The following is a 27403-nucleotide window of genomic DNA, read 5'->3' as shown; positions in this document are numbered from 1 at the left end:
ACATACACATAATATACATAAAATATATATACATTCCCACATATCTTTATATTATGGAAATATTTTATGGCAAGCTATTAATAAGTACAAAATTTAATCTGCCATACAGCAGTAACATTTGCATTTACAAACCAGTTTTACATAAACTGCCATTAAATAAAGTTACAATTTTAAATTTTTATCAGAATCACAATCTGATATTTTTAACAAATAAAACAAACAATTCAAACTTTGCCACATGTTGATTACACATATGCATCATATTACTAACATTGACAAAAAAAAAATCACTATTCAGTATTTTTAGAAGGTGACACAGTTAAGGTAATTACAGCAAAAGCGTCATTTTGTACTTCACTGCTACAACCATAAATGGTGGTAGTGGTGGGTGGTGAGGAAGAGAGAACAGTAACTACAAAATATTAAATGTATAACCAAGTGGTTGGGAGCTCTCTCAGTGAACTGTTATTCTGGTCATCGTACATGTTTTTACATTGTCCGTACATATTTTTCTCACTCTCCCTCTGCTTGACAACTATATCATGTCCTCCCCACCGTATATAACTAATGTTGCACAAAAGGGATCAATTAATCCAAGGCATGCGGTCTTCACCCGTTTCAACAGGAAGAAAAATTCTCAGGTTGGGAGCAGAAATTTCAATAATGGCATTCATTGATTTTTATTCAGTATTACAGGAGCACAAATGCATTGCTCCATCAAAAATAAACCTGGACAAATAAGAGCAGTGCAAATGAAATTCAAACTGTTTTTCATTAACACATTGTGATATCCACATATTAAACCTCACAGCAAAGACAAAACAATCATCTTGATTCCCTCACAAAGAACAAAAGTACAACCTTTAATTCAGCAAGTTGTCGGCCATAAGCATTGTTTTCCAACCAAGTCACAGTTACTACCCCAAAGCTACAGTCATAGAATTACTGAGGGGAAAAGAGTTCATATCACAGAATACAGATGGAATAGAATTGAGCCCTCGATGCACTGAAATGTACGAGCTAGGAATCAAATCAAACACTTGTGGCAGTGTGAACTCTGCTGCACTGTGGGCCAAGATGGAAAATTAGATCCTCCTGTCCGCAAATAATAAATTAGATTGTGTACTTAATCATGTGTTTCAAAGACAATAATGCAGAACATAGGTTGGTATCCTTCACATCAATTAATTTCAGTGTGATAATATTCAGCAAGACTACCGACAGAACTTCTCTTCCCCAAAGGAAAGTTTCCAGGAAGTACATTAAAAGATAAAGATGCACTGAGGGATCCCTGGAAGTCCCCAAGCAGAGACCGCATGGGAATTGCCCATGAGGTTCAAACCTCTGATGGGCAATTACCCTGCACTGGCAACTTTAGGATTTAAACTGGAGAGGTTGTATAGTTCCCACTCTCACAGCAGATTAGTTATGCAGGAAACAATACAAGGATTAAAAACAACTTTTAACTCCTGGTTAACTATAGAATCGACTCCCAACATCCCCCCACCCCAGAATCCACCAATTACACCCCCAACCATACACCAGTGCCCACCCCCCCCCCCAACTACCCTTCCAAACACCCTTCCCATGCCAAACTACCCCCTCCCACCCCCCCAACACCCACTATCCCTACACCACTCCCCCATCCTACCTTCTCCCTTCTTCCACACTAGAATGTCGTCCAATTCTGAGACTGTGAACTGGACAAGTTGTATCCTGGAAAATAGAATAGCCTAGTGGCTGAGAGGCTTCATTTGCCCATAGAGTTTCTCTGCTGCTGCTGCTAGTGACTTTGGCGTACCCCTTGAAATCTTCTCAAGTATGAGAACACCAGGGCAGCACGGTGGCCTAGTGGTTAGCACAACCGCCTCACGGCGCTGAGGTCCCAGGTTCGATCCCGGCTCTGGGTCACTGTCCGTGTGGAGTTTGCACATTCTCCCTGTGTCTGCGTGGGTTTCGCCCTCACAACCCAAAAATGTGCAGAGTAGGTGGATTGGCCACGCTAAATTGCCCCTTAATTGGAAAATATAATTGGGTAATCTAAATTTATTTTTAAAAAATGTATGAGAACACCTGAACTAGGTGTCAAGTAACGTCAATATTGAGCGTCTTCACTTAAAGTTGTGATTGCGTTCCTGAAAATTTCAACTTTAAGTGAATCGACTTTAAGTGAATGTGGGTTTCCATAGGAATACATTTCAAAGCCAGAGTTCGGTTCCTTCAGACATTTGTCGTCAGGAAAAACCAATGTACAAGTTGAAATACTGTACTGTGCGTTCCTAGTTAAAGTAACTTGAATACATCATTAAATATAAAAGAAATACAATACATTATGGGTAGGATTCTTCCAGCCCGGGGCCAGGCAGGAGATTCCCTGCAACCAGGCCACGCCGCCCCGACGCCGGAACGCAATTCTCCACAGAGCAGAGAATTGGCGCTATTGGCGCCGGCGAGTTTGGCGCGGCGCCGGTCGCAGGCCGCCAATTCTCAGCCCGGGATGGGCCGAGTGGCCGCTCAAAAAAGGCAGAGTCCCACCGGCACTGTCAACACCTGTTCACTGCCGGCAGGAAGTCTGCACGCAGGGTCGGGGGCGGCCTGCGATGGAGGGGGCGGGTGCGGCCTGCGATGGAGGGGGAGGGGGCTCCATCCCCGGGGGGTGGCCTCCGATGGGGCTTGGCCCGCGATCAGGGGCCCACCGATCGGCGGGCCGGCCTCTCGCTCCCCAGGCCTACTTTCTTCTGCGCTGGCCCCTGAACTCAAGCACCATGTTGCGTCCGGGCCGGTGCGTTGAGGGAGGCCGGCATGCGCGGGTTGGCACCGGTGCCATTGCGCATGCGCAGATCCCACAGTGCACAGTTCACGCCGGGATTTGAGGCTGGAGTAGCATGAACCGCTCCAGCGCCGTGCTGGCCCCCTGTAGGGGCCAGAATCGGTACTCCCAGCGGCCTGTTCATGCCGTGGTGAAACACGACTGCGTTTCCGACGGCGTGGACACTCTGCCGCCGAATGGAAGAATCCCGCCCTATATATTTATTTGAAATAACACCTAATTTTAGGCTGACGAGGCTCCATCTAGTGGCAGACATTGGGTAGTGCAGGAAGTTGCTGGAATTCTGGGACTACAGCACTGACTAACATCTGCCACTAGATGGAAGCTAGCAGTTCAGTTCGGAATCAGAGTCAGCAGCGAAGTGAGCAGCTGAAATAGACCCTGGTAAGAACAGAGGGTTGGAGTGAGGGCAGGAGGCAAGGCTACAGAGGTGGCAGGCTGGAGAGTAGTCAGGTTGGTGACATGCCAAAGTACCATGTTGAAGTAAACATATGCTCTGAGGCAAGGGAGGCAGCAGGGGGAGACGAGAATGAACTAGGGTGAGGAAGATTACAGGTTGTGTGTGCAGGCAGGTCACAGAAGAAGTCAGTGTCAAACAACTTTAAAGTGAAACTGGCGCCGTTAAACAAGTATTCTGACACTACTAATGATGTTAAAGTGAAACAATGTTAAGTGAGCCAACATTATGTTAAGATTTATACCATCGAGAAAGGAAAGCTCTTTGAGAAGGATGCATAATCTGTGAGTAAATAAGCAGTTAGCAACTGCTATCTTGAAACTCAAGAGGTGAAAGGAGGGTGGAACTTAAAACAAACACCATCACCAGGGAAATGGTACGAGGAAAGTTATTAGACCGAAAGGCTGACAAGTCCCCAGGACCAGATGGTCTACATCCTAGGGTTTCAAAATAAATGGCTGCAAAGATAGTGGAGACAGTGGTTAGAATCTTCCAAATTTGCTTAGATTTTGGAAAGATTCCAGCGGATTGGAAAATAGTAAACATAACACCATTATTCAAAAAAGAGACGCAGAAAGCAGGAAACTATAGGCCAGTTAGCCTAACACCTGTCATTGGAAAATTGATCAAATCTATTATTAAGGAGGTTATAGCAGGATACTTATAAAATCAAAATGGGATCAGACAGAGTCAACATGGTTTTGGGAAAGGGAAATAGTGTTTGACTAAGGTTGATAAAGGGGAACCTAGAGATGTGGTGTACTTGGGTTTCCAAAAGAGATTTGATAAGGTACCAAATCAAAGGTTACTACACAAAATTAAAGCTCAGGGTTTAGGGGATAACGTATTAGCACATATAGGCTTGGTTAGCTAATAGGAAGCAGAGAGTATGGGTAAAAGGGTCATTTTCGAGTTGGCAAATTGTAACTTGTGGAATGCCGCAGGAATCAGTGATACAGCACGGTAGCATTGTGGATAGCACAATGGCTTCCCACCTCTAGGGTCCCAGGTTCGATTCCGGCTTGGGTCACTGTCTGTGCGGAGTCTGCACATCCTCCCCGTGTGTGTGGGGGTTTCCTCCAGGTGCTCCGGTTTCCTTCCACAGTCCAAAGATGTGCAGGTTAGGTGGATTGGCCATGATAAATTGCCCTTAGTGTCCAAAATTGCCCTTAGTGTCCAAAATTGCCCTTAGTGTTGGATGGGGTTACTGGGTTATGGGTATAGGCTGGAGGTATTGACCTTGGGTAGGGTGCTCTTTCCAAGAGCCGGTGCAGACTCAATGGGCCGAATGGCCTCCTTCTGCACTGTAAATTCTATGAAAATCTATGAGGCCTCAACTATACAATCAATATCAACGATCTGGATGAGCAGACTGAATGTATGGTAGCTAAATTTGCCAATTACACCAAAATAGGTAGGAAAGTAAGTTGGCATGAGGAGGTAAATAGTCTACAAAGGGATATAGATAAAGTGAGTGGGCAAAAAGTTGGCAGATGGAGTATAACGTGGGAAAATGTGAACTTGTTCACTTTAACAGGAAGAATAGAAAAACAGGATACTATTTAAATGGAAATAGATGCAGAACTCAGTGGTGGAGAGGAATCTGGGTGTCTTGGTCTATGAATCACAAAACGTTAATATGCAGGTACAGCAAGTGATTAGGAAGGCAAATGGAATGTTGGAGTTTATTGTAAGGGGAAAAAGTGGGGAAGTTTTACTGCAGTTGTACGGAGTCTTGGAGAGATCACGTCTGAGTACTGTGTACAGTTTTGGTCTCCTTATTTGAAAAAGGATATAATTGCGTTAGAAGTAGTTCAGAGAAGGTTCAGTCTGCTCATTCCTGGGATGAAGACCTCATCTTATGAAGAAAGATTATACCTATTGGAGGTTAGAAGAATGAGAAATGATCTTTTGAAACATACAAGATCCTCAGGGGACTTTGTAGGGTGGATCAGAGGATCTTTCCTCATGGTTATGCTGAATTATACAAGACACCTGTTATACCTCAGCTGGAGAATAGTGTACAGATTTGGGTGTCACACGATAGGAAGGATGTGAATACATTGGAGAGAATGCAGAAGAGGTTTACAAAAATGGTTCCAAGGATGAGAACTTCAATTGAGTGTAGATCGGAATGGTTGGGACAGTTCTCCTGGGAGAGATTTGACAGATATGTTCAAAGTCATAAGGGGGTGGTGGGTTGGGCAGAGTAGATATGGAGAAATTGTTCCACTTGTAGATGGATTGAGAACTAGAGTGCACAAAGTTAAAGTGATATGAAAAAGAAGCAAACTTTGTGAGAAAAAATAAAAAAACGAATGGATCACATCTGGAATGCACTGCCTGGAAGTGTGGTGGAGGCAGGTGCAGTTGAGACATTCAAGAGGACATAAGATGATTATTTGAATGGAAACAATGTGCAAGGGTACAGGGAAAAAGCAGGAGAATGATGCTAAGTCACAATGCTCATCTTGAAAGTCGGTGCATACGTGGTGGGCCAAATGGCCTCCTTTTAAGATGGAGATGAGGAGAACTTTATTTTCTCTCAGGTGGTCGTTAATCGGTGGATTACTCTTCCCCAACAAACAGTGGAGGCTAGGTCATTGAAATTACTTAAGGTTGAGTTGGATAGCTTTCAAGGGCGTCAAGGAGTCTGGAGAGCAGAAGAAAGTGGAGTTGAGGCCACAATCAGATCTGCCATGATCTTATTATATGGCGGAGCAGGCTCACAAGAGCTGAATGTCCTACCCCTGCTCTGATGTTTCTACTGCATTTCACGTGCACCTCCTTTCAATTTGGGCATTCGCTGCTCCCAATGTGGTCTCCTCGGGGAGACCCAACCCAAACTGGGTGGTCGCTTTCTGAGCACCTTCAGTCTGTGCGTATTCAGGACCCTGGCCTTCCTGTTGCTTGCCATTTTAACACAAGGCCCTACTCCCATGCCCATATGTCTGTCCTTGGCCTGCTGCAATGTTCCAGTGAAGCGCAAAGCAAACTGGAGAAACAACATCTCATCTTCCGATTAGGCACGCTACAGCCTTCCGGTCTCAACATCGAATTCAACAACTTCAGATGATTAGCTCTACCCCACCTCAACCCATTTGTTTTCATCCCATTTCAATTTAATTGCCTTTTACCACTTCTTTCTTTCTTTATATATATTTAACCCCCCCCCCAATCTTATCCACCTTTCCTTGCCCTTTCTCCCCTTTGCTTCCCCCTTCCCCTCCCCCCACATCCACATCGGTCGCAGTTTACCCTTTGATGTTAGTTTCTCTGCTGTTTGGCCTTTCACATCTTTTGGTCTCTCTGGGGACTGCCATTAGCACTCTTTCCCCTTGGTTTCTGTGTCTATTAGCGCCCCGTTTGCCTGGGTTTCTGTGGCTATGACTCATCTTTCATTCTCACTCCACGGTATAAATATTTTCCACTTTCTCTGCCTTTTAGCTTTGACAAAGGGTCATCTGAACTTGAAACATTAGCTTTTTTCTCTCCCTGCAGATGCTGCCAGACCTGCTGAGATTTTCCATCATTTTCTCTTTGGTTTCAGATTCCAGCATCCACAGTAATTTGCTTTCATCTTTGAATACATGCACCATACTAGGTTGCTTACAAATCAAAAGTTACCTTCCAAATGTCCATTAATGCCATCAAGCAATGAGGCCAGGTGTAGGAGCAGCACAAATAGCAAGGCTGGAGATCAGAGAAGCAGAAGAAGAGAATTAGAAAAGGAGAGGCTGGGTATTGGTGCAGCTCTGCTATCAGGCTGAGATTCTTGACCGCAAGGGAGAAACGCGAACATTGCACAGTGAAGTCAGGTCAAAGGATAATGAGTCACGTGGGACGGGTATACTGGTAAGCTTTTAATTGAAATTAATCAACTATAAAATAAAACTTGATAAATTAATTAACATAAAAACTAAAGACAATTTGACAATTTATCATATAATTACAATCAATGTTCAACTAATTAATCAGATCTAGGGGATAAAATTAAACAGCAAGTAATTGTAATATCAAAAAGCTCTGAATTATTCTACAAATTAAAATCTGGGGTATACAGATAGTAAGGGTTAAGCAAAATACTTAAGTTAACTCCCTAAAAAATAAAGTGGCATCAGCAAAAGGGAAGCAGCTGATTTATGAGTGGCTATTGAGTATTCATTTAATTATTGAGTTTATTTGTATTAAGCCAGTTAAACATCTAATAAATAGAGGCACAGCAGAGCATCTCCTTTTTGTGGAGTGCAATGCATATCCTGTTCCATGTGGGAACCCTTTATGCATCCTGAACAAGCACATGTGCAGGAAATATCATCAGCTGGAACAGCTCAAGTTCCAGGTTTTAGAACTTAAGCAGAAGCTAGCATCGCTGCAATGCATTTACAAGGCTTAGACTTTTGTGGATAGCGCCACAGACATGAATTCTGGATGTTACCAAGATCAAGGATATCACTCAACATCTGCTGAACACTCTTGAGGGGAAATGGTGAACATCCAGCAGTCATGGTCCAGATTGGCATCAATAACAGGTAGGAAAAGGGGGGTGGAAAGACACATGATGTCCTGTAGGCAAACTTTACAGTTATTTGAAAGAAACTAGCAAGCAGTACCTCAAAGGTGGTAATTTTCAGATTATACCTAGTGCCACTTGAAACTCAGTATAGGAATAAGAGGATGTGGCAAATGGATGCATGGTGGAGAGATGGTGCAGGAGAGAGGGCTTTAGATCTCTTGGACATTGCAAATGGACCTGTGGAAGATGGGACCTGGACAGGCCTGTTGCACCTGAACAAAGCCTTTGCCAATCTCTTTGAGGTGCAATTTGCTGTGCTATTGGGAAGGGTTAAAACCAATTTAGTTTGGAAATCTAGAAGTAACAGAGAGGGAAAAACAAGGAACACAGAATTTGGAGAGACACGGCATTAGAGAAAGAAATAAGGTATTAGGTGGGGTAAGAGGAATGCAATGAGACGTAAGAGAGAGAGGGGATTACCTAGCGAACTCAAGGGGAGAAATTATTTTGCAAGAACTAAGAGCCACCTACTAGTGGATAAATACTGAGGCAGAAAATAGGAAGGAAATTTGAAAAAAGTACAAAAACTATATAATTATAATGGGGACAATCCATAATTATCCTAATATAAACTGGGATAGTAATAGTATAAAGGACAGAGATGAAAAGAGTTTCTGAAGTGATATTAAGGGATTTCTCTAGATCAGTATGTTTCAGGCACAATGAGGAAAGAGGCATTGCTGCATCTGTTTCTATAGAATGAGATGGGTCATGTAGATCAACTGTCAGTAGGAAACCATTTGGGGGGACAGTGATTATAGTATAAGGTGGTTTAGGTCATCTAGGTTAGAAAAGTCAAGGGAAAATACAATTTTTTTTAAAAATTGGAGAGGGGATACTAATCTTAAAAGGATTGAGAACAAATCTGGCCCAGGTAAACTACAATCAAAAGTGGCAAGTAAAACTGTATTGGAACAATCAGCTACCTTTAAAGAGGAGTTAGTCCGGAAGAAGATGTTGCCACAGTCAAAGTGAAAGAGGAGGGAGTTGAGACATTTGATGGAGTTAAAATTGGTTTTAAAAAAAGGAGTATATCGATAGCTGGCTGTACTTAGAAGTTGATAAGTGCTGGAAAACGGGATTAGGCTGGGGAGTCTCGTCTTTCAAGCATCACAAATATGATGGGTAGAGTGGCTTCCTTTGGTGCTGTAGATTTTTATAAATTTTTCTAAATATCACAAAAAGAGGAATATGCCTAGATGTAGTGAGGGTAGGGGAGTGGCGGTACATGAATTGTCACTTGGGAGAGCCAGCATAAACATAATGGGATGAATGATCTTCTATGCTGTAATCATTCCATGAAGGACTTCAGTGACATGGATAGATTAGAGAAGCTGGGACTTTTCCTTGGAGAAGGCCGAGATGATACTTGGTAGAGGTGTCCAAAATCATGAGGTATCTGGTCAGAGCAGATAGGTTATTTGTGGGAGAGTCTCGGACCAGAGGGCATAATGACAGATTATGGGGTTGCCTATTTAAGACAGAGATCAGAAGAAATTTATTCTCTGAGGGCAGTGAATCTGTGGAATTATTTACTGTAGAGGGCTGTAGAGTCTAGGTCATTAGGTTTATTCAAGGCAAAGATATCTTTTAATCAGTACAGGAATCAAGGGTTATGGGAACAAGGCAGAGAAGTGGAGGAGTGGATTATCAGAAGTTATGATCTTATTGAATGGCAGAGAAGACTCAATGGGCTGAATGACATACTTCTGCTCCTACATCATATGCTCTACAGGGATAAATGTAGCCATTGGCAGAAAGGTTGAAAACCAAAGGAGATAGTTTTAATGTATTTGGCAAAAGAACCAAAGGTACCATGAGGAAAAACATTTTGACACAGTAAGTGATTAGGATCTGGAGTTCACTGCCTGAGATTGTGATGACAGCAGATTCAAAGGAGAATTGGATAATTATACAATGGGAAACAATTTGCTGGGCTATGGGGAAAAGGCTGCCGAGTGAGATTAGCAGAGTTGCTCTTACAGAGAGCCAGACATGACAGACAAATGGTCATCTTCTGTGTTGTAATCATTCTTCTCTGGCCATTCTTTTACTGATGGTTCTTAAATTGTATGTATGATTGCACTGTATGTGGAAGTGATAAACTTGTCCCTGGTCAGTGCCTTTTCTAGCCTTAGTTTGAGTAGATACCTCTGATCCTAGACGAGCCATTGATTGTATCCTGTTGAGCGTCTCTTACACCTGACAGTGGTATTTTACAGTTAATTTCCGAGCCTGCCTCTCCCAATCTCCCTTTGCTCAACTGTCCTCCTTAGACTGGCTGTCTGCTGCCCCTCTTACCCCTGCAATCGGGTGACCTGCATTTTTTAGTCGGAGTAGTCTGCCGAAATCGACGACGAGGGGGGTGACAGTGAATGCTCGCCACCCTGCCGACTGCCGAGACCGGGCCCCCGCTCCGCTGAATCTCTGCGCTTCCAGCCAGACGCCCAGGTCGTCCGTCGCCATCCTCCCCTTCGCAAACAGAGGCGCGCGCTACCATGGCAACAACAGCTTCCGGTGTCGGCCGGCAGCTCGCACGCGCGCTTGCTCGAGCTTCCCATTTCAGCAATGACAGTTAGCCAAAATGCACGAGAGAGCAAGCGCGCGCGCCTGGCAGCACCGAACTCGTGAGAGTCAATGGAGCCGCCCCCACAACCCTCTCTTTCGTGGAAGAAAGAATTTACTTACAGATAGACGTTTGCCAAAAGTGCCACGTAAAAGGCTTGGCTAGGAATGTTAAAAGCCCTCGGGATAATGAGGACAGTGGCAACATGGACACAAAGTTGGCTGACCGACAGGAAACATTAATATCACTGTCTTTCTCGATCTATATTAATAAGTAGACTATCCTAGTCTGGGTATTGTGTAATGAGAATAGAATTATTGGCAATCTAGTTGTGTGAGCCACCTTGGGAATGAGCGACCACAATAAGATAGAATTTTTCATCAAGGTTGAGAGTGAAGTAGCTGGTTCTGTGACTAGGGTCCTGGACCTTAATAAAGGAAACTACGATGGCGTGAGGCGCAAGTTGGCTGTGATAGATTGGGAAATGTTACTTAAAGGAATGACAGTGGATAGGCAGTGGCAAACATTCAAGGAGCACATGGGCGAACTGCAACAATTGTTTATTCCAGAATGACACAAGAGTAAAATGGGAAAGGTAGCCAATCCATGGTTTACAATGGAAATTAGAGATGGTACTCAATGCAAGGAAGACACATACAAATTGGCCAAGAAAGACAACAGGTCTGAGGATTGGGAGCAGTTTAGAATTCAGCAAAGAAGGACCAAGGGATTGATTAAGAAGGGGAAAATAGAGTACAAGAGGAAACTTTCAAGGAACATAAAAACTGACTGTAAAAGTTTCCATAGGTATGTGAAGAGAAAAAGATTGGTGAAGATAATGTAGGTCCCTTACAATCAGAAACAGGGGAATTTGAAATGGGGGAATGAAGAAATGGCTGAGCAACTGAACACATACTTTGGTTCTGTTCACAAATGAGGACTCAAATTGGATATCAGAAATATTGAGGAACATAGGGTTTAGTGAGAGGGAGGAACTGAAGGAGATCAACATTATAGAGAAATGGCGTTGGGGTAATTGATGGGATTGAAGGCAGATAAATCCCCAGGCTTTATAAAAAATATCCCAGAGTACTTAAGGAAATGGTTCTAAAAATAGTGGATACATTGGTGGTCATCTTCCAGGATTCGATAGACTCTGGAACAGTTCCTGCAGATTAGGGGATAGCTAATGTAACTCCAATATTTAAAAGGAAGGTAGAGAGAAAACAGTGAATTATAGACCAGTAAGCCTGATTTGAATATTGGGGAAATTGCTAGAATCCATTACCAAAGATTTTATAGCAGAGCACTTAGAAAAACAGGATCAGACAGAGTCAGCATGGATTTATGAAGGAGAAATTATGCTCGACAAATCTACTGGAATTCTTCGAGGATGTAACTAGGTGGAGCCAGTGGATGTGGTGTATTTGGACTTTCAGAAGACTTTTGACAAACTCCTGCATCAGAGATTAGGGTGTGAAATTAAAGCACATGGAATTAGAGATAGTGTATTGAGATGGATAGAAAACTGGTTGGCAGGCAGGAATCAAAGAGGTCTTTTTCAAATTGGTAGGCAGTAACTTATGGGGTATCGCAGGTATCTGTGTTAGAACCCCAGCTATTCACAATATATATTAATGATTTAGATGAGGGAACAAAATGTAATATCTCCAAATTTGCAGATAATACCAAGTTGTGTGGGAGGATGAGCTGTAAGGAGGATGCAGAGATCCTTCAGTGTGATTTGGACAAGTTGAGTGAGTGGGCAAATGAATGGCAGATGCAGTGTAATTTGGAGAAATGCAAGGCTATCCACTTTGGTAGAAAAAAGAAGGCAGACTACTATCTGAATGACCATAAATTAGGAGAGGGGAATGTGCAATGAAACCTGGGTATCCTCGTACACCAGTCACTGAAGGTAAGCAGACAGTAAAGAAGGTAAATCGTATATTAGCCTTCATAGTGAGAGGATTCGAGTACAGGAGCAGGGATGTTTTGCTGCAATTATACAGGGCCTTGGTGAGGCCACACCTGGAATATTATGTGCAGTTTTGATCTCCTTATCTGAGGAAGGATGTTCTTGGTCTAGAGGGAGTGCAGTGAAGGTTTACCAGACTGATTCCTGGGATGGTGGGACTAGTGTATGAGGAGAGATTGATCAGTTAGGATTGTATTTGGTGGAGTTTAGAAGAGTGAAGGGAGAATCTCAGAGAAACCTATAAAATTCTGAACAGGACCAGACAGGGCAGATGCAGGAAGGGTCTTCCCAATGGTGGGTGTGTCCAGAACCAGGGATTACAGTCTGCGGCTATGGGGTAGACCATTTAGGACAGAGATTAGGAGAAATTTCTTCACCCAATGAGTGGTTGGCCTGTGGAATTTGTTACCACAGGAAGTAGATGAGGCCAAAACATTGCATATTTTCAAAAAGCAGCTAATATAGCACTGAGGACAAAGGGGATCAAAGAACAACTTCAAAGTTTGCTGGTGACACAAAACTTGGTAGAACTGTGAACATGGTAGTATTGTGAATTTCATAATAATAATCTTTATTATTATCACAAGTAGGCTTACATTAATGCTGCAATTAAGATACTGTGAAAAGCCCCGAGTCGCTAAACTCTGGCATGAGATAGGACTTAGGCTGGCGTTAATGGGCGGATACGTGGCAGGTGAAATTTAATGCAGAGTAGTGTGAAGTGATACATTTTGGGAGGAAGAACGAGGAGAGGCAATATGCACGTTTGTGCAGGAACAATGGCAATGGATGACCTGAGTGTCTGGTTGGAAGTGCAGAGATTCAGTGGAGCGGTCCATGCAGTCCGCACAGTGGTGATCCTTCAATGTTACTCACATCCCCCATCATCAGTTTTGGCTGACTGCCCTGTTTAAAGCTCACAATTCTAAAGGGGTGCAAGGTGGAGACATCTGGAGAAACGTGTGCACAAATTGTTGATGTTAGCAGGGTTGGGTGAGGAAAAAGATTTAAAGGGTACGTGGGATCTTGGGCTTTATGAATAGGGGCAACATGTTGAAAAGCAAGGAGGTTTTGGTGAACCTTTATAAAACGTTGGTTCACCCTCAACTGCAACATGGTGTCCAATTCTGGGCACCAACTTTAGATCGGATGTGAAGGCATCCAAGAAAATGCAGGAAGGAATGTTTCTACTGATGGGTTTTCAGTGACATGGAAAGATTGGAGAAGCTGTTGCTGTTACAGTCATAGAGTTTTTAACAGTACAGAAAGAGGCCCTTCGGCCCATCAGGTCCACGCTGGTCATCTAGCACCTATCTACTCTAATCCCATTTTCCAGCATTAGCCCATAACCTTGTATTCTATAGCTTTTCAAATGCTGATCGAAATATTTCTTAAAGATTGTAAGGGTTCCTATCTATACTACCCTTTCAGGCAGTGAGTTCCAAATTAAAACCACCCTCTGGGTGAAAAGCTTTTCCTCACATCCCCTCTAAACCTCCTGGCCCTTACCTTAAATCTATGCTCCCAGTTTATTGACCCCTCCACTATGGGGAAAAATTCCTTTCTATTCAGCCTATCATTGCCCCTCATAATTTTATACACCTCAATCAGGTCCCCACACAACCTTCTCTGCTCCAAGGAAAACAACCCCAGCCTATCCAGCCTATCCAGTCTCTCGGCACCCTCTTTCGTGCAATCACTTTGGTCCGATAATGTGGCGACAGAACTGCACACAGTACTCCATCTGTGAGTTTTATACAGCTCCATCATAACCGCCCTGTTCTTATATTCTATGCCTCAGCTCATAAAAGCAAGTACCCCATATGCCTTCTTAACCACCTTATTTACGTGTCTTGCTGTCTTCAGGGATCTATGAACATGCACACCAAAGCCCCTCTGATCCTCTGTACTTTCTCAGGTCCTGCCATTCATTGTATATTGTTCTAGGAGAACAGAATCTTTAATCGTACTTAATGAACACTTATGATAATTTGTGAGTGGGCATTCGTGAATAAAATGCCACGTAAGCACGGTAGCATAGTGGTTAGCACAAATGATTCACGCAGACACGGGGAGAACGTGCAGACTCCACACAGACAGTGACCCAAGCCGGAGGAGATTTGATAGTGTTCAAAATCGAGTGAGATCTGGATAGGGAGAAACTGTTCCCATTGGCGGAAGGGTCAAAAACTAGGGGGCACCCATTTGAGGCGATTGGCAAAAGAACCATAGGGAAAACTTTTTTACCCAGTGAGCGGTTAGGGCCTGGAATACACCACTGCCTGTAAGTGGGGCAAACGCAGATTAAATCATGACTTTCAATACCGAATTGGATAATTATCTGAAGAGATAAAAACAATTCCAGGGACATGGCACTAGCTGAAATGCTCTTCCAGAGAACGGGCATGATGGGCCAAGCGATTTCATTCTGTGGTGTCTCCAATCTATGATTACATAGAATTTACAATGCAGAAGGAGGCCATTCGGCCCATCGAGTCTGCACCAGCTCTTGGAAAGAGCACCCTAGCTCCACCCTATCCCCATAACCCAGTAACCCCACCTAACACTAAGGGCAATTTGGACCCTAAAGGCAATTTAGCATGGCCAATCCACCTAACCTGCACATCTTTGGACTGTGGGAGGAAACCAGAGCACCCGGAGGAACCCCACGCAGACACGGGGAGAACATGCAGACTCCACACAGACAGTGACCCAAGCCGGGAATCGAACCTGGGACCCTGGAGCTGTGAATCATTTGTGCTAACCACTATGCTACCGTGCTTACGTGGCATTTTATTCACGAATGCCCACTCACAAATTATCATAAGTGTTCATTAAGTACGATTAAAGAGTAAAGCGGTTCCCACCATTTCGCAAAGGACAGCGCAAGCTGTGCATGCAAAATCAGCAGAAACGCCTACAATTCCCACAAAAGCCGATATCTGGGCGCAGGCTCACTGTTAGTGTGGGATCCCGCTTGGTTGATTGGATGTGAAGACGTAAGGACGTGGAGCTGTTCACTAGCTGGGTGGTGCTGCAACTGGAGAGAGAGAGAGAGCGAGAAGGGTGGGAGGAAAGCAACGTGTAGGCTGGCAATCAGAGGCAGCATTACTACAGGGAGAAACTGTATGAAGCACTAGCTGTATTCAGCCACAGTAGAGCCTGCCCGTGCTCCGCCCGGGGAACTAAATCCACACTTGCTGTGTTCAACCACAAAGAGTATATGCCAGGGGCTGGTTGCACACACCCAGAGGATGAAACCAGAGACTGGGTTAATCACTGCTCATTTACGAATCACTAGCTGCATTCAAGCCACTGAAATTAGATCCAGGGATTAACTGAATTCAGCCACAGATAATATAACATTGGTTTAGCTTCAGAAAGTTGCTTCAGGGACTGGCAGTTACGATCCCGTCAAATATACCAAGGACCGGCAGCTTCAGTCGAGGATTACATGTAAATCTGGCAGCTTCAGCCACGATAAATAGGACCACCTGGCTTCGACTCGGAGCAAATAACCCCGGACAGGCTGGATTTGGAAGAAGTAAGTACAACTGTAGCCTGTCTACCTCTTGCCGAACGTATACTAGCTATTGGGTTCCTTCTACACTTTTTATTGCACGGTAGCTGGACCGGAGATGGATCCTTAAAAAGGTGCTGTGCCTTTCTTTAAACTAATTGTATGCTCTTCTTCTAACCCGCTCATTGCCTTTAATTCTAATCGCTTTAGACAAACAAGGATCATACCGCCCAGAGTGTGTATGGTACACAGCTTAGATTATCCATACTGATCTTGTACTTTTTGAAACGTTTTTTGCATTTACTGGAATGGCCATTATTTGAGCCCCTTGGGCACATTTTGAAAACTATATGTAACCACCGGAGTTAGGGTGTCAATAAGTAATGTATTTCCGAAATCGTGTTAACGGAGAACTGGATTACTTTAAAGTCTATCATTTTACTGTATGATTTTGGTTTATAATATTTCTCAGTGAAAATGTAGAATTATTTCTAGAGAATTAGCAGATCGTCATTCAGAATGCGAATATTACTTACTTGCAGTCGGATTTTCCTCATGCCCGCGCATATTATCTAACAAGTAATGGATATATATTTGTGTGTGTTAGGGGGAGGGGTTCCAGTTTACTATTGTGTTGGGAGGTGGCAAACTAAATGTTTGGGTTTGGACAGCGGGAGTCCATAGACTGCTCTTGTGTTCATTGAATGGAAGACAGCCATGTGCTGTGTAGTAGATACCTTGTGTGGAATAGCTAATACAATGATTGAGGTACGTGGCCATTAGGGTGGGTCTGCTCGTTCCTCGGCATCTTGGTCAGACAGCCTTTGTGTGTGTACTATGTGAATGACTATTTCTCCATATCCCTGGGAAATTCTGTTGTTCACATAGAGGAACGAAAATCGCTGGGAAATGTGTGTGATCTCTCTAGTCGCAACCTTTAGAAGCACTTGCAGTTTGGATTCAGGACGTTGCTATAGGGATTATTTCCGACCGTGTAACCATCTCCGGCGAGTTGGCAGACTCAAGAGTCAGGGAACTGATATTCCAAATTCCCTTGCTTGCCTACTCTCTGCCTCCCTCACTCTTTGTTCACCCCCCGCCCGCCCGCCCCGATCTCTCTTTCTCTGTTCTTCCCCATTATTCCTCACTCACTTTTGCTTTCGCAGCCTGTTTTCTGTTTCTCTCCCCTCGCTCTGTCATACCTCAGCTGTCATTATTTCTACGTCTGTTCAGTACATCTCCCTCCTCTACCCCTTCCTCACTTCACACATTCCGCACATCCCCCTCCCTCCAACCACCCTCCTCTTCCAATTAATTCCTGCTCCTCCCCACACCTTTCGGCCCTCCCTCGTTTCCCCTCCCGTCCCTCCCTCGTTTCCCCTCCCGTCCCTCCCTCGTTTCCCCTCCCGTCCCTTTCTTTCCCTCCAATTCTTTCCCTCCTCACCTCCCTACCATTCCTTCCCCGACCCCCACCCCTCCTTTCCCCACTTCCATCCCTTCTCCCTCCCTCCTATTCCCCCAATTCCATCCCTTCTCCCTCCCTCCTATTCCCCCACTTCCATCCTTTCTCCCTCCCTTCTATTCCTCCTCTTCATCCCCTCCCCTCCTCCAGCCCTTCCTCCTCCCCATCCACCCTCCTCCCCCCCGCCCACCCTCTTCCTCCTCCCCCCACCCACCCACCCTCCCCCTCCTCTCCCCGCCACCCCCACCCCTCCTCTCTCCCCACCCCACCTCACTCCCCAGCCCCACCGCTCCTCCCCCACCCCCACCGCACCTGCCCCACCCCCACCGCTCCTCCCCCACCCCACCTCCCCCACACCTCCTACCCTCACCCCTCCTACACGCACCCCTCCTCCTGCCACCCCTCCTTTCACCACTTCCATCCCTTCTCCCTCCCTCCTATTCTCCCACTTCCATCCCTTCTCCCTCCCTCCTATTCCCCCTCTTCATCCCCTCCCCTCCTCCCGCCCTTCCTCCTCCCCCACCCACCCTCCTCACCCCACCCACCCTCCTACCACCCTCCTCCTCCCCCACCCACCCTTACCCACCCTCCTCCTCCCCCACCCGCCCTCCTCCTCCTCCCCACACCCACCCTCCTCCTCCTCCCACCCACCTCCTCCTCCCCACCCACCCTCCTCCTCCTCCTCCCCCACCCACCCTCCTCCTCCTCCCCCACCCACCCTCCTCCTCCCCCACCCACCCTCCTCCTCCTCCCCCACCCACCCTCCTCCTCCTCACCCACCCTCCTCCTCCCCCCGCACCCACCCTCCTCCTCCCCACCACCCACCCTCCTCCTCCTCCCCACCTCCCCCTCCCACCCTCCTCCTCCTCCTCCCCACCTCCCCCTTCCACCCTCCTCCTCCCCCTCCCCCTTCTCCCTCTCCCCCCCTCTCCTCCCCTCCCCCTCTCCTCCCCCTCCCCCTCTCCTCCCCTCTGCCCCTCCCTTCCCCCTCCCCTTCCCCCTTCCCCTTCCCCCTCCCCCCCTTCCCCCTCCTCCCCTCTCCTCCTCCTCCCCCCCTCTCCCTCCTCTTCTCTCCCCTCCCCTCCTCTCCCCTCCCCTCCCCCCTCCCCCCTCCCCCTCCCCTCCCCCCTCCTCCTCAGTCCCCTCCCCTCCCTCTCCTCCTCCCCACTCCCCCTTCCCTCCTCCTTCCCCCCTCCCCCACCTCCCACGTCCCCCCTCCCCCACCTCCCACGTCCCCCCTACCCTTCTTCCTCCCTCTTCCCCCTCTCCCCCTCCTTCATGCCTCTCCCCCCCCCCGCTCCTCCTTCCCCCTCCCTCGTCCCTCATCCCTCTCTCATCTCTCCCCCCCTCCCTCGTCCCCCTCCCCCTCCCTCGTCCCTCCCTCCCTCCCTCCCTCCCTCCCTCATCCCTCTTCCTTTCCCATCCCTCTTCCTCTCCCTCAACCCTCCCCCCTCATCTCTCTCCCCCCTCATCCCTCATCATCCCTTCCCGCTCCTCCTCCCCTTCCCCACCCGCTGCACCCCACCCCCCCCCCCCCCCCGCCCCCCACCCCTCTACCCCCTCCCTCATCCATCTCCCCCCTCCCCGATCCCCCTCCCTCATCCCTCTCTCCCCGCCCCCTCATCTCTCCCCTCCCTCTCCCAAGAGGTGCGGTCTTGGTCCCCGGTCTTTGCCACTATTAGCACCAGTATGAGTAGTTATTTTGTCACACTGCTACCCTGATAAAATAACTAATGGTGTTTGGTGCTGGCAGTGTGGACACTGTCCTGAACACACTCTCCAGCGATGCACCGTTTCCTGTGAAATATTTCTGCTGCCTTTGTCCCAAGTTGTGCTGCTTCCTCGCTGAACTTGAACCTGGTCCAAATGTGAAATGTCTATGATCTCAGTTTGCTCTCTGACCCTTTGTCCGTGTGTTTAGCGCTTGTGTACCGCTTCATCGGCAAACCCGATAGGAGGCAGAAAGAGGAGGCTTTCTGGGCAGTTTAAGAGGTTGAGAAACGAGTCCTCTGACCGTCTGCGTTTTTCCCTTTGTTTGTCTCGCTGTGTTTCTGCCCAGTGTTTGTGTTTTTCCTTCAGTCCCTTCTCTCCCCGACTATTTATTTCCGTCTCCACCACACCCTCACCCCAATTTGGCTGGCGACCCCTCTCTTATACCAAGAAAGCTCAACCAATGGGGTGATGGAGTTAGCAAGAAGAGGACAATGCGTGAGAACTGACCATGGAATAGAAATTTCGACGAGTTGGAGCAATTCCCTGTAGGCGTGGTGCAAAAAAAATGAGCGCTGTGATCCTAGTTATATCCATTGTCGAAAGAGCTTGTGCCACTTGAAGCATTGTTTGAAAAATTCACCAATGACTCTGACGTTTCATACCAGAGATTCATCATGGTATGATTGGCGAATGTGAAGGTACCTTGCAAAAGTATTTTACAAAGATGTACATGCAAAATTAGACTCAACTAGATGGACAGAGACAATATAATCATTAAAACAACAAATAAACAGAGAAAAACGAATATCCTGACAATCATGAAATGTTGTATCCATAAGATAAAACTTGGGATTGGATTAGAAATTGATTGAAGTATATAACTGTTAAAGGGGTCATATCAGGGCGGGGAGGATTTGTTAATTGTATATTAATTGTGTGCAGGTGGTGAGCATTAACTTGAATCCCTATAAATAGACTGGAACTGTCCTTGTTGGGTTAGGATGTATATGATGTTTGCAAATAAATATTAAAATGGACACAGGTTTTCTCCAGTTCAGTCCTTCACCAACTGACTTTTGGGAGTAACAATTGGTGGAAGAGAGTGATTGCCTAAAGGTGAAGACCAAAAGTTAAGACAAATGTGTTCAGGCAGGAAACTATAATTCCAGTAGCCAATGTGGAAAATGGCCAAAAGCAAGAATAATTTTTTGGGATATGATTGCCCTCTGATGTTCTCCCATGTGACCAGTGGAAGAATAAGGTAGATAGGAAGAAACTTCCCCCCTTAGTTGCGGGATCAATAACCAGGGGCATAGATTTAAGGTAATGGGCAGGAAATTTAGAGAGAATTTGAGGAAAAACGTATTCACCCAGAGGGTGGTGGGAATCTGAAACTCACTGCCTGAAAGGGTGGTACAGGCGGGAACCCTCACAACTTTTACGAAACATTTAGATGAGCACTTGAAACACCATAGCATACAAGGCAGCAAAATGCGATCAGAATAGATAGGTGCTCAATGGCTGGTACAGACACAATGGGCCGAAGAGCCTCTTTCAATTCTGTAAAACTCTGTGACTGTATAGTGAAGGGGGTATGTAGATATCGGTTACCTCCCTACCAAAAAGGAGAAAGGGGGCGGCTTCAATGTTGTCGCTTCCTGCAAGGAGTAAAATCATACATAAAGTATTTTGTGAGGTGGATGCATGTCAGTTAGATAGTGATGAAGATTTAGAGCTTCTATTTGAGATGATGGATGACACTTACAAGAAAGACGGTCTTAAATGCCTCAGAGGTATGGTCAAACTTTGATCTACTTGAGAAAACAGATGGTCATTCCATGGTAGAATATAACTGGATTGTGCTGAGGTGCCTCATGAGGACAGGCTATTGGTTCCAACTAATGTTCAGTTTTTTGGAGAGGGCAATCCTGTTAGATCAGTTGTTTGCTGCCTTGAAAACAGAATGGTCATTTTAGTGACACAAAGATTAAAGGATGCAACGATTGTGAAATTTCAGAATGGTCCAGGTCTGGACACAGGTGCCAATATGATGGAAGTATTAAAGACAGGCAGAATGAGGATGAAAACACCTTTAGCAAGTCTGGATATTTCAACTATTATTATAAAATGGTTTACTCCAGCTACATTTACAAGTAGTAGTGTATTCTCCACTGAGATGTCCATGCATCGGAGTGAATCTTCTTTGAAAAGAGCAGAAAATAAACTTGAATTGGTGCGTGATTTTTGGAAAATCAGTGAACTTGGAGTTTATCCAGTCAGGACAATTTTCATTGGAATATAGATAAGTATCATTGGCACCGAGTGTTAAGATTGGGAGACAAAAAGCAGATCGTCTTAAACTTGCATAGACTTGTTTAAAATGCAGGTGTGGTTGATAGGGTTGCCAACCATCAAGAATTGGCCAGAGTCTCCAGGAATTGAAAATCAATCTTCAGGACACTACTGTGTACAGCCCTCGAAAAAAAAATTGTAGGGGCATAAAAGAGATTGTTTTGTCATTTTCTTTGAACATTTCTCTTTACCAGATAAAAATATTGAAAATGGAGGGAAAAAGATTTTTGCCAAGCATCATGCAATTGATGAATCAAATCCTGTGATGAAACCTCCAAGAATACATTTAATCACAGTTGGAAACCTTAATGGTGATGAACAGTATGCAAGGCTAATAAAATAGATGAATGAGAAGTGTCAAACCTATAAAACGTATCAGAAGATGCCATCACAACTTATTCTTATGTCTTCGATTGATATGTGACGTTAACAAAGTAGTTGCCATGGATCTAAAGATGGAAATATTTTCAGTCTACATTTTATAGACCTGTGACCAGATTTAGTATTTCCACAATAAAACTCAGTAAGCACAAAAAAGTTATTAAAGACAAAATAATGGAAAATGGACAGGGACCAACAAAGTTTCTGACTGATAAGGGAAGTGAATTTGCTAATGTAAAGAATTCATTCCAGATGGTTGGACAATATAACCCTATCAATTAGTCTTGTGGAAAAATCCCAAATTGCCATCTGTGCTGTGTGATATTCCTCCTGATCTTGAAGGTACTGCAATTAGTTCAACTTTTGTCTGAATATTTGAATGCTTTACATGCAGGGAGACAGGGGGCTGAATTCTCCCAAAATGGGACTATGTCCCCACGCCGGCGTAAAAATGCTGGCGTTTCACTCTGAAGATTCCTGTGGAAAAGCGGAGCCAATTCACTGACCTACAGGGGGCTAGCAGGGACCCAGAGTAGTGCACGCAGCTTTAGCTGCAGATACGGGCCCCTGCATGTCCGGTTTTGAGTCCGCGTATGCGCACACCAGTGGCCTCCAGCCGCCGCGCCAAGCGCCATGACGGACCCGGACCGCGGAGGCAGATGAAAAATGTAGACCCGCCCCGATCGGCGGCGCACCTGAAGATCCAACCCTGTCGATCTGTCGATTAAGTTGATAAATTAAAGCACCTTGTATTGCTATAACTAAGCCAATTAACAACATCTATACATTGCTTTTGACAGTATTGTTCCTCCAAGTCTGCCTCTCTAACAAATGGCGGCAGGTTAGTCCATCCTGCCGTGATATTCACCCCTGTGTTGGACACCCTGAAAATGTCTCCACCCGTGGCGCTGAGCACAGATACCAGAATTTACCCACACCCAAACTTGTGTCATATACTCCCTTTATGTCCACATTACCAGCCATGTAATTAGCGTGAAAGTTTGAGGAATGTTACCTTAGTCCCCTTTTGATAATACAACCTGAATGACACGTTGACTACTGGTCGCGTCTCTATCAGAAATCTATATGTTCGGTTTCCTTATCCATTCTCTGCTTCCTCCTTTAGGTAACTGCATGTACTGTCCTGGATGCAGACAGATGGTTTTATTGATGTGGTGGGCGCGTCCCGTGCTGTTGCTATTGTTAAGAGTGTGATGGCTGCTGCTGCCATCCTCCAGATTGCCGTTGCTCTGAGGATTTGTATGAAACAAAAGAGTTAATGGTTTCTTTCCTGATGACAGAAATAGACTCTGAGATATAAGGTCTTGCCTGTGACCAATGCTTCCAAACATACATGTGTCACTAGTCATTATTATCTGGTAAGGTCTTTACCATCGTGGTGCAAATCCACACATTCCGGTGCCCCCATAACCATTACCTTAACCCCTACTTCTGGTATGTCCTGGGGGAGGTGCACCCCTCATTTCCTTCCTGGTCCACTATCCCCTGCTGCTGACTCACCTTGGACTTCAATTCCTTGAGGAGTACATAACTCTACAATGCACCTTCTTACCCTATCATTCAATGGCCAGTATCATTACTTCCAGTTTTGGTTCCCTATTGGAGCGCATAGCCCTGCCTGTCACCATGGTGTTAATCCTATGATCCTACTGGATGTAGCTCACAGGTGCATTAAGATATCAGACATATAGGGGGCGATTTTGAGCCTGCACTCTCCACCTGTCAGAAACCCGGCACATGCTCAAAATCTGGAGAGAATTGAAAAATGCCATTCACTCCAGCATGATTATGTATTAGCAATTTCAACCCACCTCTCTGGTGCACCACGGGAGTCCGGGAATCTCATTTTAATCTATTAGCATGTCTGCTATAACCCCAATGGAGGACTATACGATTTCCTATGGCCTCCCTGGAATATGAACTTCCCCTGTAAGACAGGCAGGCTTTCACCTTTAAGGGGGCGGGGTTGCCCCTTTACAAGCAGAGCTCAATGTATAAAAACCCCTGCCTAGCTGCAGGTCAGGGAAGGTGACCCTGAGGGAAGTAGAGGGGTATTGTAATTATATAGAATTAAACCTTGTTCTATAATTTCTACTTTTGTCTATGCATTCTGCGAACCGCAGATTCAACAATGTCATTAATGCGCATTCTCCAGGCCTTCTCCCTTCACGGAATATTCACCAGACCACCCCGGCGTCATTTAAAATAGGGTTTCCCTAGACCCAGGTGTGAGGCAATTGAGGGGATTCCTCGGGAGCATCGGGCGTCGACACATTTAAATGAACCTAATAGCTCACTTAAATATGCTAATCTGGACCTCCTCCTCACTGGGCGAGATCCAGATTAGCATATTTAAGTGAGCCATTAGATCCCAACGTCTCGAGAGGTCTTGTTCCGAATGTTGCAAATCTAACGAGAGACGTCTCTCAAGATTTAAGAGCCTCATCACATCACCGAATCGGGCCAACAAGGCCATTCCGATCACGCCCTATGTCTCTGGATCTTTGCTTATCACCTGCTGTATGGTTCCAATGTCTAAACTGATGGCAAAATTATCAAATATAGTTCACAGTTAATGCTCATATGTTGTGTCCCTTTCCCCTAACTCTATCTCCTGCCCTTAATCATTTTCTCATACCGTTTTACACATGCAATAGTGCCATCTTATCTCGTTCAGTTCGGCTGGAGAGACTTTACAGTCCAATAAAATGTTCTTATAATACCCTTAAAATTGAAGTCAAAAATTTCAATTTGATTCCAGGCATTAACATGTTTTGCTTCTTTGTCTTCTTTCCCTTAAACAACATTTTGAATTTCTTGAAAGTAACCAACTAAATCGTGCCTGACCTTTTTCATTTTAAATTTATCCTCAAATCAAATGGCAGTGTTGTTCAGCTGACAGGTTTTGTTCGTGTTTAATTTATTTTTTCCAAAAAACAGTTCTTCTTAAACTCTGCCACAAATTGGATTTCTGCCAAACTCCTTCAAGACTTCAGGCTTATCTTTATTTAGGGAACAGACTTACAAGCACATTTTAAAAAATTTCCAGCACAGCAACTTGTAGCATTTTGAATTAATGTCAATTGTTTTCAAACCTTAAAAAAAAATCCCTTCCGTCTTTGAGAACTTTATCAGGAAACAAACCTCAAATCTTTAAACTTTGAAAGCAGTTTCCAACTGAATGTCGATCAAACTGAGGATCAATTGTTTCAGAATTACAATTCACACTATCAAAATTAAAGCTATACTGTTCTCATGTATGTGAACTTGTATCCAGATCAAAAGTTCCACGTTTTCAACATTTATTTTAGATGATAACATAGTTTTCCAAATAAAACTTGATGAAATGTTTGACATTCATTGGTCACAACTGGCCTAAATAGGTTGTCATTTTTTTAAACAGGTAAAGTAAAGCCTCTAGACCATGACTGTGTTGTGGCATTGAAAATCTACAGATAAATTCTCAGATTCTAGAAGCTACTAGGCAACTAGAATCCGCACAGAGTGAACACGCATGAAACAAAGGGTAGAATGCAAAAATACTGGTCTGTGCGCGGTACGGAGGCGTATACTGAACAGTGGACTGGTGCTAGTGCGTGGAGCTCATGGGCGGAGCAAGTGCAGCAGTGTAACGTTGAGAATAGGCTCGGCAGATTCAGCGTTGAGAATAGGCTCAGCTTTTTCTGTCGGTGGCCGAATTTCCACGTCAAAGTCAGATGGATTTGCGTCCGGCATCTTGGCATCCTGGAGCTCGACCGGCAGCGGAACCGGGAGCAGCAGGGGCGATGGAACATGCAGAACCGGGGTAGCTGAGATTGGGTCTGGCAATTCAAGGACGCCATTATGGAGGTGGTCCACGTGCCTATTCGATTCATGGCCTTTTGGGCGCATTTTGTGGGTGTCCGGTCAGGTCTGTGACAACACCACGCCCGGGATCCATGTGGTGCTGTTGCCAAAATTTCAGACATGTACAGAATCGCCTTGAGCGAAACCTCGCAGGGACGTATAGAGGGCCCTGTCCGCCTTGGACCTTTCCTAACTGCGGTGGACCTTCCCACCAATGTCCGGGAATGCCAACCTCAGCTGTGTGTGGAGGCAGCATCCCATCAGTAGTTGGGATGGTGCAAACCCTGTCATGGCTTGCAGCGTGGTCCGATAGCAGAAACGGAACCAGGCCAACCGAGTCTCCTAAAATCCAGAGGTCTGCTTCCACATGTCTTGCTTGAACATTTGGACCGCCCATTCGGCCAGTCCATTGGAGGCCCGATTGTATGGAACGCTGTGCACATGGCGAATCCTGTTTGCAGTTACAAGTGAGCTGAACTCAGTGCTGGTGAAAGCCGTGACATTATCTGAGACTAACACCTCGGGTATCCCATGAGTGCTGAAGGTCTGCCGCAGGCGTTCGATTGTGGCCTTCATGGCAGTTGCCTGCATCCGGTGGACCTCCATTCACTTGGAGTGGGCGTTTACTAAGATGAGAAACATGGAGCCCTGGAATGGCCCCGCAAAGTCAATGTGGAGGCGGGACCAGTGTCAACCTGGCAATTCCCATTGGTGAAGTGGCACATCCAGTGGCGATTTCTGGTGCTCTTGGCAGGGCACATAATGCTAGCCAAATTCCTGATGTCGGCGTCTATTCCTGGCCACCAGACATAACTGCGGGCCAGCAGCTTCATCTTGGATACTCCCTGGTGACCATTGTGGAGGTCTCATCCCAGAACCACGACACATGCTCCCTACGGAATAAAGCCATCCCCGACCCTCAACTGTTGGATCTTGGCCCTCAGGTCATCTCACAAAGCGCGTGCTGGGCCCCATTTAAGATCATGTGTTGGAAGCAAGACAACTGCTAAAAGGAGACACAACGAACAACAGTATGAGTAGTTTGGCTGGGTCAAAATGGGTCAACAATTTGGACGATGAGAACCATCTATTTACCTCAGAAAAAGCCGCTAATTGTGGTTGAGCCCATTCCCAAACGTTAGCCCTTTTTCAACAGTCATTGGTGGTGGGGGGGCTTAATAGTGTCGCCAAGTTGAGGATGAATTTCCTGCAGTAGTTTACGAGCCCCAGGAAAGAATGAAGGAAGTTCCGTTGGACCCTCCGGCACTGGAGCCTGTCAGATGGCTCGAACCTTGCCCTCGACAGGGTGCAAGTCGTGACAGTCCACGTGGTATCCTAAATACGTGACTTCCGCTGCCTTGAACACACATTTCTCCCAGCGCAGGTGAACGGCAACCTCCTTGAAACACCGTAGGACTTTGACCTGGTTCTGTGGATTCTCCTGGTCGGACGAGCCCATAATCAGTACATCGTCCAAGTAGACTGTCACTCAGGCAATCCCCGCAAGATGTTCTCCATCACTTTTTGCTGGAAGATAGCATATGCCGAGGAGACCCCAAAAGGCAAGTGGGTATATTCATACAGCCCTTGGTGCATATTGATTGTCACAAACTGGTGGGAGCCGGGGTCCAAAACCAGTTAGAAATATGCGTTGCTCATGTCTAATTTTGTAAAAATGCAACCACCACTGGGCTTTGGGTA

General features: G+C 45.6%; 2 protein-coding genes across 8 annotated transcripts in view; one reads left to right on the top strand and one right to left on the bottom strand.

Annotated features, from left to right (window-relative positions):
- Positions 1-10366, bottom strand: part of LOC119971435 — a 190069-nt gene extending 179703 nt beyond the window's left edge. For 2 of the 5 annotated variants that reach the window (XM_038806952.1, XM_038806949.1), the window contains exons 1-2: positions 10165-10365; positions 6915-6980 (exon numbers count right to left, since the gene is read on the bottom strand). In XM_038806952.1, coding sequence (XP_038662880.1) covers positions 6915-6980; positions 10165-10329 — 231 coding nt within the window. In that variant the 5' untranslated portion in view covers positions 10330-10365. Of the gene's footprint in view, positions 1-6914; positions 6981-10014; positions 10141-10164 lie in introns of those variants that run through there. The other 3 variants (XM_038806950.1, XM_038806953.1, XM_038806951.1) reach the window with 3 other exon arrangements.
- Positions 10367-15349: 4983 nt separating this feature from the next.
- The window catches only part of smpd3 (sphingomyelin phosphodiesterase 3), a 553709-nt gene continuing 541655 nt past the window's right edge, over positions 15350-27403 (top strand). For 2 of the 3 annotated variants that reach the window (XM_038806945.1, XM_038806948.1), the window contains exon 1: positions 15350-15951. The gene's annotated coding sequence lies outside the window, so the exon portion shown is untranslated. Of the gene's footprint in view, positions 16062-27403 lie in introns of all 3 variants that reach the window. The other variant, XM_038806947.1, reaches the window with a different exon arrangement.

Source organism: Scyliorhinus canicula, chromosome 9, assembly GCF_902713615.1.
Source record: "Scyliorhinus canicula chromosome 9, sScyCan1.1, whole genome shotgun sequence".
Classification (NCBI taxonomy): domain Eukaryota; kingdom Metazoa; phylum Chordata; class Chondrichthyes; order Carcharhiniformes; family Scyliorhinidae; genus Scyliorhinus; species Scyliorhinus canicula.
This window is presented reverse-complemented; position numbering and strand designations above follow the sequence as displayed.